Here is a 14,037-nt window from a genome sequence, read left to right on the forward strand (position 1 = left end):
CCCAGCTTGGTGCACCCCCAGCGACTACAGCTTTTTACAGGGTGACCAGACAGCAAACGTGAAAAATCGGGACGGGGGGGGGGTAATCGGAGCCTATGTCAGAAAAAGACCCCAAAATTGGGACTGCCCCTATAAAACCGGGACCTCTGGTGACCCTAGCCCCGTAGGCAGGAGGTGTTCGGGAACCCCTTCCCGGGTGCAGGCGGTCCCTGGGAGGCGGCCGGGACACAGCTGTGCTCTCACAGGGCCCAGGACTCAGGCCCTTGAGGCCTTCCGGCCAGCGGGGCCGCCGGCCCCGGGGGCGGGGCCGTGGCGCGAGGCTCCGCCCCCTCCGTGGCGCACGGCGGCCGGCCCGACTCTTCCCCGTCGCGGGCGCGACTGCCGGGGTTTGTCGCGAGCGGGGAGCCGTAGTGGGCGGGCTGCGCGCGCGCGCGCGCGCGTCGAGGACCCGGAAGCGGCGCGGGAGCGGCTGGAGGGAGCAGGTAACGGGCAGGCCCGGCCCGGCCCTCGGGCAGCCGGGGAACCGCCTGGCCCCGCCCCCAGCTGTCCCGGAGCGGGCCGGGCGCCCGGCTGCGGCGGGGAGGGACCCGTGGGGGCTGCGGGGGGGCTCCCGGGCCCGGGGGTCCGGCCTCGGCGGGCTGGACGCGAACCGGCCCCGGCGCACCCAGCGAGCGCGCTGCGGGCCGGGGGGGGCAGCCCGGCTGCTCAGAGCGCTGGGGCGAGGCGGGGCCGGGCGGCTCCGGAGCCTGCGGCTGGCGGGGGCGGGGTGAGGGGAGGAGCTGGGGGGGGGCCAGTCTCCCAGCCCCCCAGCCCAAGACCCCAGTTCTCGACACCCGGGCCTGGCTCCCTCCGGCCGCCCATGCGTGGCTGCCGCTAGGCCTGTGGCTTTAGCCGGGGGGCTTGAGCTACTTCTGATGTCCCAGCGGCCCCATTTAAGAATTCGCTGGGACGTGTTTCGCGCTCTAGGGCATGGCCACACAGCAGTTTCGAGCCAGCCTTCCACCCTGGGTCGAGACTCAGGCTAGCCGGGCGAGTGCTCTAAAAACAGGTGTGTAGACAGCGCTTTGGAGTTGCAGTACGGGCTGGAGTTGGGCTTCGAAGCCTGGGGCGTGGGGTGGCGGCTCCAGACAGAGAGCCTGGGCTTCAGCACCTGCGCTCCAGCCCAAGCTGCAACTTCAAAGCGCTGTCTACACTCCTATTTGTAGAGCACTAGGGTGAGCCCTGTTAGCCAGAGTCTGTGTCCCAGGCTGGGACGCTTGCTCCAAAATGCTGTGTAGACGTACCCATAGTGTTTAAGGCCAGAAGGGGCCACCAGATCATCTAGTCTGGCCTCCTGTAAGTCACAGGCCACCAACAGCACCCGCACATTAAACCCAACAACTGAAATTAGACCAAAGTGTTACAGCTCTCAGGAGACTAAACTATTGAGTGCTCCAGGCAGAGAACAGGAAGGCCTGAGGTGCACCAGTGGCAGGGACTTGGTTAGGTGAGACGTGCCCAGGTGATACGAGCAGGTGACTTACTCCTCATGCTGCAGAGGAAGGTGAAAAATCCCCAGTGTCTCTGCTAATCTGACCTGGAGGAAATTCCTAAATTGGTAAAGATGCAAAAACTAACCGTAAGAATGTTTTAAGTACATCAGAACCAGGAAAACGCCCAGACAGGCAGTGGAGTCACTAGGGCTATGTCTGCATGGGGATAAAAAGCCCACATCTGGCTCAGGTCAGTTGACTTGAGTTTGGGCTTTGTGGCTGAAAATTGCTGAGTAGATGGTTGGGCTTGGGCAGGAAGCTGAGCTCCGGGACCCTGCAAGAGAGGAGGGTTGTAGAGCTCGGGCTCCAGCCTGAGCCCAAAAATCTATACAGCAATTTTTAGCCCCGTAGCTTGAGCCTCACAAGCCCAAGTCAGCTGACCTGGGCCACCCGTGACTGTGCTGTGAGGCTTTTATCCTCCTGTAAACGTAACCTAGACGACAAAGGTGCTAAAGGAGTGCTCAAGGAAAACGAGGCCGTCATAGAGAAGCTAAATGAATTCACTGCAGAGGAGGTGGGGGGAAATACCAACATCAGAGCTATTAGTTTTGGGTGGCAAATGTGAACTACTGTCCCACACTGTTGTGTCAGAAGAGGTAGTTTTAGAATGAATTGATAAATTAACCTGTAATAAGTCACCAGGACGAGATGGTATTCACCTAAGAGTTCTGAAGGAACTCAAATGTGAAATTGTAAAACTAGTGGCTGTAGTACATAACCTGTCACTGAAAGAAGCATTTTACCACATGACTGGAAGGTCGCTAATGTAATACCAATTTTCAAAAAGGGCTCCAGAGGCAATCCTGGCAGTTACAGGCTGATGAGCCTAAGTTCAGTACCTGGCAGACTGGTTGAAACTATAGTAAAGTACAGAATTATGAGGCCCACAGATGAATAAGACTTGCCGGGGGAGAGTCAACACAGCTTTTGTAAAGGAAAGTCATGCCTCCCAATCTGTTAGAATTCTTTGAGGGTGTCAACAAACATGTGGATAAGGGTGATCTGGTTGATGTAGTGTTCTTGGATATTCAGAAAGCCTTTGAGAAGATGACACAGATCCACAGGATTGATGCTATGGCCCCAGCTTTGGAACCATCTCTAGGAGGAACCCCTTCAGTGTGTCAGATCCCTAGGGGTCTTGCTCTTCTTCCAGGGTAAGCCAGGCAGCTTACTGAGCTCCCTTCAGCAAGTCCAGCTGAGACAGACTCCTGATGGAGACTTGTCCACTCTGCAGGGATTCATGGATCTTGTCCAGCATTTGCAGTGAGACTCATGCAGCGTTGTCCAAACAGTGGGTTTTATTTGTTAACTGGAACACAGCATAGGAGGTCCTTAGAGTAGTCTAGAGAGGTGAAGGTTCAAGCATAGGCCATTCTGGTTAGCCCAGAGCCTGAGCAAGCTGAAGTGAACAGCTTAGTGCAAGCTCTGCCTGTTCCTCTGTCTGATCTCCTTCATCAGCTTCCAGTTGAGAGCTCTGACTCCTTCCAGGAGCCAACTTGTATTCCCCATCTCATACCTCTCCTGTCCTTTTATCTCAAGCTGGGGGATTGTTCAGCTTCCCTAAGGAGAGGCGGGGAAGTCCACATCCCTCCCGGTCATTATTTGCTAGGTGTCAATGTCCTGAAGATTGGATTTGCCATTGTCTTCTCAGATGCTCCACTGATACGGGGATTAAGACCCAGACAGCTAGTTGACACCCACATCTCTGTCTCTTAGCTTGCCCCTAAGACAAACAGTTCTTTCCTTCCGCTGGGTAACAATGCAACATATAGAGGAAACTGAGGCAAACACAGGCATCATAAAAATATTACATAAAATTCCCATGTCGTCACACACAGTCCCTCACCAAAGTCTCTTCAGCAAAGTAAGGGTCATGGGATAAGAGGGAATGTCCTCTCATGGATCAGTAGCTGGTTAAAAGATAGGAAACAAAGAGCAGGAATAAGTGGTCACTTTTCATAATGGAGAAAAGTAAACCGCAGGGTTCCCTAAGGATCTATTCTGGGACCTGTGGTGTTCAATTAATGATCTGAAAAACGGAGTGAACGGTGAAGTGGAAAAGTTTACAGATGATACAACATTACTTAAGATAATTAAGTCCAGAGCTGACTGTGAAGACTTAGGTCGGGTCTTGTCTACATTATAGAATTAAGTCCATGTAAGTTATGTCGATGGTCATATGCCGGTTTAATTACATCGGTTGTGCACGTACATGCAATGCTCCTTGTGTTGGCAGAGTGCGTCCACAGTTGGCGCTCTTGCATCGACAGAGAGAGTGTTGCATCGTGGGTAGCTATCCCACTGTGCAATTCACCACCCTTTGCCACTGGGAGATCTGGGAACAGGTCACAGTGCATGATGGCAGCATGCTCACCGTTCCATGATGCAGTTCTTTCTGTCCCATCATTCCATGGGGTTCCGACTTCGTTTTGCGCCATTTTTGAACAGCCCCGGTAAACTGTGCACTCACCATCTCTTCCTGAAAGCCGAACTGCTGACCAGTCTGGTGATGAGCATTGTGAACACAGTGTGGCTGGTCCTGCAGTATTTCATGAGTTGGGAAACAGAAAGTGAATGTGTTTCCTGCCCTGCTGTGTGCAATGTAAGGAAGTAATTTAAGATCGCTACTGGCATTCATGGAGCAGCTGCACATGGTGAACCATCGGTACTGGGCTCGGGAAACAAGCAGGGGGTGGTGTGATTGCATCATGAAGAAAGTACGAGATGAGCAGTGGCTGCAAAACTTTTGGATGCACCAAGCCACCTTCCTGGAACTGTGCGTGGAGCTCATCCTCACAATGGAAAAGCGAGTGGTGATCGCAAATCCAAACTGCTACCAGTCGGTTGCAAATCAGTTTGCAGTTGGAAGGTCCACTGTGGGGTTTGTGATGATGCAAGTGTGCAGGGCCATTAATCACCACCTGCTATGAAGGATTGTGACTCTGGGTAACGTGCAGGAAATAATTTATGGCTTTGCAGCAATGGCATTCCCTAACTGTGGCGGGGTGATAGATGGCACGGATCATAGAATCATAGAATATCAGGGTTGGAAGGGACCTCAGGAGGTCATCTAGTCCAACCCCCTGCTCAAAGCAGGACCAATCCCCAATTTTTGCCCCAGATCCCTAAATGGCCCCCTCAAGGATTGAACTCACAACCCTGGGTTTAGCAGGCCAACGCTCAAACCACTGAGCTATCCCTCCCCCCAGAAATGATATCACAGTTTGGCCCCAGATCATCTTGTGATGGAGTACATCAACTGAAAGGGCTACTTCTCCATAGTTTTGAGGGTGCTGATGGATCACTGGGGCCATTTCACTGACATGAGTGTGGGTTGATCAGGGATAGTTCATGATGCATGCATGTTTAGGAACACGGGACTGTATAGAAAGCTGCACGCTGGGATTTTCTTTTCAGACCAGAAGATTCCAGTGGGGGATGTGGAAATGCCCATAGTGATGCGGGAGACCCCACCTACCCCTTTGCTCCCGTGGCTCATGAAGCCGTACACCAGCAACTTAGACAGCAGCAAGGAGCACTTCAACAACAGGCTCAGCAGGTGCCAAATAACGGATAAATGTGCCTTTGACAGATTAAAAGGTTGCTGGCCCTGCCTTTTTGGCAGGTTAGACCTCAGTGAGGAAAATATTCCCACAGTCATAGCAGCCTGCTGTACATTTGCAAAGTGAAGGGGGGAAAAGTTTCCCCAAGAGTGGAGTGCTGAGGTGAATCAGCTGGCTGCTGGTTTTGAGCAGCCAGGTACCAGGGCAATTAGAGGGGCTCAGTGGGGGGCTATCTGAATTAGGGAGGCTTTGAGGGAGCATTTTGACAATGAGCCCGAGTAATGTGTCTTTATGTGATGCATTGATGCAATGTTTACTTGCCACCTTGAATGACCCCTGTAATTCTTGCTTCCTGAGGTTTAATTACAGTGAGCAAATGTTCCTGCCTATAGCTACTGTGTTTGAATTCTAGTAGCAACCACCATCTGCATAACACAAATAAAGACTCATTTTGTTTCAAAGACTACACTTTAATTAAAGGATAAAACACTTTTTTTTTTGCAAACGGGACATGACAATGAGGAATGTTCTCTCGGTTTAGGCTCTCACAACTGTGTGTAACTCAATCTTTCACCATAAAACCAGTCTCTAGGGGTGGATTGCAAGGGTTACTGCAATGGAATGGGAACATGCGAGGAATGTGTTGGGGGAGTTTGGGCAGGGCATGGAACAGTGTTCTGTATTGATTGCAGGAGGGGTCGTGCACGGATGTGCTCAGACTGCAGCGCTATGAGGGACTTGAGTATCTCTGTCTGACCCTCCGGTAGCTTTATCATCTGCTCCTGTCCATCTATCATCTGCTACTGCTCCTGTCTCCTTTCCAGGCTTTCCAGCCTGAGTTTTTCATTAACTGTCTACCGCCATGCTCTAGTTTCACTAAGTGCTGTGTCTGTTGACTGCAGCACATCTCTAAACATATCCACCTTACTCTTCCTGGTTCACCTCCTTATCTGACAGAGGTGCTCCTCTGGTGTGTCGGGGTTGGTCCTCAAGGGCACATCAGAAGAAGCCAAAGAAACACTGGACAGAGACTGTATTGTGAGTGCACTCACAGCTATGAATCACAAAGGTCACATACACCTCTTTCTTACTGTCTCTTGGCTAGCACACAGCTCGGCGAGAATCCCAAATATGGTGAGTTTTGGAAGGGAGAACAGGCAAGAAGGTACAAAGGGTCTGTGTGGTTTGCAAAGAGGGTCACTACGCGTGCCTAGGGAGAGTATTCTGAATATTGACACCCTTTTCCACAGGCTGGGGTAATCGAACCCGATATTTCACTCTTGAGGGTAACCTAGGATGCAAGGTTGCATCTCCTGCATGCGTGTGGCTTCAGATCATCTCTGTATGCTGGTTGCCTGTGTGCTGCTTTGGTCCGTGCAGAAATAATTGCTGGGTGGCGTGGCAAAGTTTCCTACAGTGGGAGAAGAAACAAGACAGCTCTACCAAGCAATCTGGGGCAGAGGATTACAGAGTACTATTCAAAAGTTTCCTAGAGGTTTCTATGGAGGATTTCTGGGACATCCCAGTGTATATTAACAAACTTTTCTACTGGTCCCCACTGTGTAGCTGCATAGGCTCTGTTGTTAATTTCTCCCCCTTATCCCTCTTCTACCGTATAACAAAGTAAATGTTTCCTATCATTGTGCAGTATCAAAGCAAAATGCGTGCTTACCAGAGCTTGCCTATCCTTCATGCACGCCAGATCTGGAGTGCTGGAACTGGCTAGATCCCTCTGGAGTCAAAAATAGGCCCTGCTTTGCCACGCCACCAGATGACCCTGTCACACGTCCCACACCCTCCTCCAACTCCACTTCCTCATCCACCACTTCGTCCTCAGGGCTAACTTCACTGGCTGTTGCCTCCAGTCCGCCCGAAGCATCCCCAGGGGTTGTGGCAGTGGTGTTGCCACCAAGGATGGCGTGCAGCTTCTTGCAGAAGCAGCATGTCTTCGGTGCTACACCAGAGTGAGGGTTGGCCTCCCTTGCCTTCTGGTACGCCTGCCTCAGCAACTTGATCTTAGCACAGCATTGCTGCATGTCCCTTCTCCTGTATGCCACAAGCAATCTGCCTGTAGCTGAGGCTGCGACTGCACAGCGTCCTCTCCCGCAGACCCCGCAGATCCAACTGCTCCGGGGTAGCCCATGCGGCAGCGCGTCTGTTGCGGAAAGCCGGCATGGTCAGCTGGGAAGGTGCTGAGTGAACAGTCCATGCCGAGCGAACAGGAAGAGGAATTTCAAAAATTCCCGGCCCTTTAAATGGGGGAGGAGGTCATGCCTGTGTACCTTCAAGGCAGTGGAGTTCAAAGTGCTGACCAGAGCGGTCATGCTGGGCATTGTGACACCTCCTAGAGGCCAATTAGGACGACATAAGCAAGTGCAGTGTCTACACTGACACTGCATCGCTGCAACTATGTCACAAAAGGCTCTGTGTCGTTCGTTGAGGTGGTTTTATTTTGTCAGCGTAGCAGGGGATTTACTTTGGCGGGAGGAGCATTTCAATATGTACACCTCCACTGTTAATGCTGACAAAACTGTGTCATGTAGACAAGGCCTCACAGGGGGGATCTCACAAAACTGGGTGACTGGGTAACGAAATGGCAGATGAAATTCAACACTGATAAGTGCAAAGTAATGCGCACTGGAAAAAATAATCCCGACTATACCTATAAAATGATGGGTTCTAAATTAGCTGTTACCACTCAATGAGAACTTGTAGTCATCATGGCTAGCTCTCTAAAAGCTACAGCTTAATGCACAGCAGCGGTCAAAAAGGCTAACGGAGCATCAGGAACTATTAGAGAAGGGATAGAAAATATAATAGTGACACTATATAAATCCATGGTATGCCTCCACCTTGAATACTGTGTCCAGTTCTGGTCGCCCCCTCTCAAAAAGGATATGGTGGAACTGGAAAAGGTTCAGAGAAGGGGAGCAAAGATGATGAAGGATACGGGAAGGCTTCTGTACAAGGAGAGACTAAAAAGATGAGGGCTGGTCCGTTTAGAAGAGAAACAAGAAGGGATGAAATCACGAATGGAGTGGAGACAGTGGATAGAGACGCATAATTTGCCCTTTCCCACAATACAAAAACCAGGGGTCACATGGTGAAATTAATAGGCACCAGGTGTAATACAAACAAGAGGAAATACTGAAGCTCTAGTACTGATCACTGTCAGCGACAGGGTACTGGGCTAGATGGACCATTGGTCTGATCCATATGGCCATTCTTATGTTCCTTCCTGACCCTCATAGGTAAGGCTAAGTAAAAGTCACAGGCAAAAAAACAAAAATTAACGGAAGCCTGTGACCTGTCCGTGACTTTTACTAAGAATAACTCTGACAAAATGGGGAGGGAGGGGGGTCTAGCGCCCACCGCTGCTGCAGCCCCGGGATCCTCCCCGCCGCCTGCAACGGCTCAGAGCTCCAGGGTCTGGGGCTGGGAGCTCTGGGGTTCACCTGCGGCAGCTAGCAGCTGGAGCCCACTGCCCACAGTGGCTGGGAACTCTGTGGTCCGCCCGCTGCCCCAGGGTCGAATCGGAAAAAGTCATGGAGGTCTCTGGAAATCAGAGCCCTGGCCCGCCCCAGCCCATATCCTGTTGTTAGATGTGAACCAACCCTGCCTCTAGCCTGTATAACCCAATGAATATTTGGCCTCAATCCTGTGGACGTGTATGCCCTGCTTAGCTTTCCTGCTGCGAGCAGCCAGTGGTAGTACTCACGTGCACAAGTGTTTGTAGGGCTGGAGTAGCTGCAGAGCGAGGCTCTTGCACCAGTGGGAGAGGCAGAAGACAGTGGCATAAGATGAGGGAGGGAGGAGGGGACTACAGGGAGCTGAGGTCTGTGAGTCCAGCTGGGATGAGGGCTGGAGGGAATTACACACAGGAGGATGGTTCTGAACCGAAGCCGGGAGCAGAGGGGAGACAGAGGAGGCTGTGAATGATGAGTGTGATGTAGTCGTGCTTTCCTGCATGGGAGGGTGAGGCTTTGGCCATGGTACACTTGGGCAATAATGCAGAGATGGTGACGTACCTAAGGTGACACAGTGAGTCGGTGGCAGGGCTGGGGGCAGAACCCGGTCTCCTAGGTCTCAGGCCAGTGCCCTGTCCATTTGACTGTGCTGCTCCCTGTGGGATGGGCTAGCTGGGCTTTTCCATCCACCGGGATGGCTTTGCCAGGGATCTGGCACCCTCTGGCTCCCCCAGTAACCCAGGGCTGGGCCCCAGGTTCGTAGGAGGTTTAGGTTTGTATGTGGAGCTCTTGCTCATCTCCTGGCGGGGATGTTGCCTACAGAGCTCTGATCTGGGGTGCAGAATGCCAGGAGGCCTGACAGGCAGAGATCTCCATCTCTAGCTCCCTCTCCTACCAGCTGGGTCCCAGAGGCTCTTCCCTGGAGAGCTCTTGACCAGGGTTCCTAGGTGGCTCATAACCTGCTCCTGCCTCTCTCTCTGTCTCTGTGCAGACGTTCCCCGTCATGGTGGGCGAGAGGAGGAACGGAAACCTGCTCGTGCACCTGGGGCCCAAGCTGCAGGCCCACCCCGAGGAGCTGATCCGGCAGCGCCGGGGCCACGATGGCCACACCGAGTACCTGATTCGCTGGAGCATCCTCAGCTTGGAGGAGGCCCCAGGGAGCAGCACCAATGCCTCTTCGGCGGAGAGCAAAGCGGAGAACATCCTGATGTGGATGTCGGCAGAGGAGGTTTATGCCAACTGCCCGACGCTGCTGGGCAAGAGGAAGCCCGAGGGGCAACGGGTGAAGGAAGAGAAGGCATCCAGCACGTTCCCTCCGGACGTCACGCTGGACGAGGCCTCACTGCTGGAGATGAAGGCTGACGTCAGGAACCTGGTGCAGCGGGCTGGCCGGCAGATGGCTGGGCCCACGGGCCCGGAGTCCTCCATCCTCAACACCATCCACGTGCTGAGCGCCTACGCCAGCATTGGCTCGCTGACGGGCGTCTTCAAGGAGACCGGGGCCCTGGACCTGCTGATGAAGATGCTGTGTAATGAGGAGAAGCAAATCCGCCGCAGCGCCGGCAAGATGCTGAGGGCCCTGGCTTCCCACGATGCAGGTGAGATCTCCTGGCGAGGAGCCCCAGAGAAGGGCTGGGCCAGACCCAGCTGCTGAGCATGGTGTACTGGGGGGATCCTGGAGCTTATATAGGGCCCTTTCCAAACAGCTAAGGGACTCGGAACTGGGGTCAAGTCCCTCTGTGTACGGGACTGAGCCACCTCCTCCAACCAGGTCCCTGGGCAGTCCTGGCCCGAGTGCGGGCACTATGCATGCTGTTCCACTTTGCTGCATGGATGGCTACGCCCAGATGCCCCTTCCTCGGGAGCCTGCAGTCTGATGGTACCAGCTGGTGCAGTACAGAGCTGTGCTCGCTGCCTGGAGCGGCTCACAACCAAGAGTGCCAGCCCCAGGGCACTGTCAGAAAGCAGGGCAGACGCCCCAGACCAGCGGTATGTTCTGTAATTAGAAACAAGCATGAACTCTTCAGCTACTCTGACAGTCTTACCGGGGAGTCACAGGCAGGCCCCTCGGGCACTCCAGCAAACTAGGCTGAGTGAGAGTCACTTTACACTGAAAATCACAATATTCGGGTCATTCCCAGTCCCAAAGGACCAGTCCCTTACCCAGGTCAGTTGTACCTCAGATTTCAAACCCAAGACAGTGCCTGTAGCCAATCCTGTAATAAACTGACTAAAGATTGATTAACTAAGAAGAGAAATGAGGGTTATTTTCAAGGATAAAACAGGAAACATGCGCACAAATGAGTTACAGTCTTAGATTTAAGAAGGTACTATCAGGTTCTGTAATAAGTATCTCTGTGTGTCCTTTACGGCTGACCCAGGCCAAGTGGCATGGGAATCTCTTGCTCATGTTTAAGAATCTTTGCCCCTCCGAGTCCGGACAGCAAGAAGATCTCAGTTTCTCCTTGTCAGGGATTTTTATCCACTTTCCTTGCCCCAGAATTCACACTCATGGGATGAGTTCATGCGCAGGTCTCCCCTTCCTGGAGGGAGCGAGGCATTCAGTTAACAAGGTCTCTGTCCTTGGATGGTACACACTGCCTCGCTTGCCATCAGTGGGCCACCTCAGGTGCAGGACGAGCACTTTCCTGCTCGATGAGTTACACAAGTACAGAGGTTTGCAATGCGAACACTCAATACAGCGTCATACCACGGGCTACAGAGATTGTAAGTGAAATCAATACATGCAGCATCCTACAGGATTCAAAAGGTCTAGGCATCAAACACATAATTACAACTCTACTATTCATCTTAACAAGGCTAACGCTCAGGTGAGCCAGACCGGTTTCCAGCTCTGTATTTGTCAGTGTTCAGTGAGGCTGGGGCCTTGGCATGAGCTGGCATCTGGTCTGCCAGCATCTCACTCACCTGGACAGCCCAGCTCAGGCCAATCTCTGTAGCTGGAATGGAACTGGGTCGTCTTCAGGTGTACTGGGAAGGGGATGGCAGCTGGTGTTTGGCCCTGCCCATGTGTACAGTGGTGCCTCCTTGGCTTTGTACATGAGCCCCCTGTTCTGAGGGGGGCATACTGCAGTCTCTGGCTATTGTCTCCTGCTTGCCTCTCCTGGGCAATATGAGCAGCACTGGGTTTTGAGACAGTGGAATATGGGTCGAGCCAGAGACCCTGCAGGTTGGGTACATCTGAGAAACATCTCTGGGATCCCAGCCCTTGGTTTCCTCTCCGGGAGCTTCCACTGGGGGGCTGGGAGAAATGGAGAGAGGACGGGGCGTGGGTGCTGTGAAGATTGAGATGCTCCTGAGGGGTAGGTGGGAGGGAAAGCATTCAGCTGGTGTGTGTCGCGGCTGCAGGGAGTCGGGCCTACGTTCTCCTGTCCCTGAGCCAGCAGGACGGCATTGAGCAACACATGGACTTCGACAGTCGCTACACCCTCCTGGAGCTGTTTGCGGAGACCACGTCCTCCGAAGAGCACTGCATGTCCTTCGAGGGGATCCACCTGCCCCAGGTACTTGCAGGGCTGGCTAGCTCGGGGGGAGGGGCACAGGAGCAGGGGGCTTCACTGGGTGGGGGCTTGGAGCCTGACTGGTATGGAGATGAACGGTGTGGTGACAGGATAGAGCTCAGAGGCCTATTTGGGTTGGGAAGGATGGCTCAGCGTGGGCAGGATGAGGGGAGGTTGTGGGGAGGGTTGGCTTAGAGGCCTGTTAGGGATGGGGGAGGGGAGGGTTGGCTCAGGATGGACAGAATGTGGGGAGGGTTGGCTCAGGGTGGATGGGCAGGCTGGTGGAGGCCTGTTGGGGGTGGGTGGCGATGCCCCAGGATGGGCAGGCGGCCTATCCAGGACAGGGGGGCGAGTGGGGGTGGCTCAGGGTGGGCAGGACGGGGGAGAGGGTTGGTAGAATGCCAGGGGGTAGGTGGCGATGCCCCAGGATGGGTGGGCAGGCAGGGGTGGGGGTGGCTCGGGGTGGGCAGGCTGGTGGAAGCCTGTTAGGAGCGGGTAGCGATGCCCCAGGATGGCCAGGTGGCCTATCCAGGGTGGGTGTGGGTGGCTCAGGGCAGGCCGGGGGTCTGGCTGGGGAGCTCTCATACCGTGGCTCTGACGCCGTGTCTGTTGCAGATCCCCGGGAAGCTGCTGTTCTCGCTGGTGAAGCGGTATCTGTGCGTCACCTCTCTCGTGGACAAGCTCAACAGCAGCACGGAGCTGGGCGGGGAGCGGCAGGACTGCACCGTGCCCTGCGCCCACGTCGGGGAGAGGAGCCGCATGCAGCGGGAGTTCGAGTTCAGCATGGCCATGGCCAATCTCATCTCCGAGCTGGTGCGGGTGATGGGCTGGGACCGCAGCCAGAGGATGGAGCTGCTGTCCCTGCAGGAGGGACAGCCGCGGGTCGTCCGCTCCATCTTCCAGCCCAAGGCTCCCGCCTGCGCCGCTGTCCAGGTGGCCTCCTGCCCACCCCAGAAAGAAGCCAGTGCCTTCAAGACGCGCTCTGCCTTCCCGAGCCGCAGCAGCTATGTGGAGTACGTGCAGGGGAACTTGGTGCGGGGCATGCGGGTGCGCATGCTGGAGGACTACGAGCAGGTCAGCGCTGGGGATGAGGGCGAGTTCCGCCAGAGCAACGATGGCACGCCGCCCGTCCAGGTACTCCTGCTGGCAGAGGGGTGGGGCTGGGCCAGGGATGGTGGACACCTGTCCCGGTGTCGGGGGGAGCCTCTCTTGGCCTGAAGCTTTCTGGTGCCTGGCTGCGTCCCGTCCCTATGTGGGTATGGAGAGCGCCGCTGGTTCTGGAGGAGGTCTTCGGCTTTCCTGCTGGCTTGAGGGGTTCTGTGGGCCCAGCTGCTCCTCCTGGGTTGTGGGCAAGCTGCCCGCAGTAACCGGCTTTGTTGGGCTCCCGCCCAGGTTTACTGGCAGGCACTGGGCCGCACCTACTGGGTACACTGGCACATGGTGGAGATTGTCAGTTCGTCTAGCCAGGCGGAGCGGGAGGCCCAGGGAAAGGTGTCCAGCCTGACGAAGAACCTGAAACTGACCACTGGTGAGTGCATGCCACTGTGTGGTGTGGGAGGCTTGCTGGGCTGAGCCCTCTGCTCTGCACATGCTGGGCTGGGGCTAGCAGGGCCTCGTCTTACCTGGACCTCAAGCTGTTCCTGGGAAGTGGAGAGCTCGGGCCATCTGGCCTTGCCACAGGCCTGGTGGGTGACCTTGGACAAGTGCGTGTCGTTTGTGCCTCTGTCCCTACGTCTAGAGAGAGGGGCACTCCCTTGCCCCACAGGGTGCAGTGATGACACCCCAAAGCCCCGGGGAGGCGCCCGGTGCTGGGAACCTGTGGGCACCTCTCTGGAGACATGCATTTGTGCTGGCAGCCTGAGAGGGTCCTCTTTGGGGAGCAGGTCACATGAGGAAGGGAATTCAGGTTCTGCACCCATCCCCCATTTCAGTGGGGTCCCCTCCCGGCAAGTCT

General features: G+C 54.7%; 1 protein-coding gene across 1 annotated transcript in view; it reads left to right on the plus strand.

The window, feature by feature from the left end:
- The first annotated feature begins 373 nt into the window (after positions 1-373).
- The window catches only part of CUL7 (cullin 7), a 38,729-nt gene continuing 25,065 nt past the window's right edge, over positions 374-14,037 (plus strand). The window contains exons 1-5 of the mRNA XM_075127300.1: positions 374-482; positions 9,554-10,160; positions 11,932-12,086; positions 12,699-13,217; positions 13,476-13,611. Coding sequence (XP_074983401.1) covers positions 9,566-10,160; positions 11,932-12,086; positions 12,699-13,217; positions 13,476-13,611 — 1,405 coding nt within the window. The 5' untranslated portion in view covers positions 374-482; positions 9,554-9,565. The remainder of the gene's footprint in view (positions 483-9,553; positions 10,161-11,931; positions 12,087-12,698; positions 13,218-13,475; positions 13,612-14,037) is intronic.

The sequence above is a fragment of the Caretta caretta genome, chromosome 3 (genome assembly GCF_965140235.1).
Source record: "Caretta caretta isolate rCarCar2 chromosome 3, rCarCar1.hap1, whole genome shotgun sequence".
NCBI classification, from domain to species: domain Eukaryota; kingdom Metazoa; phylum Chordata; order Testudines; family Cheloniidae; genus Caretta; species Caretta caretta.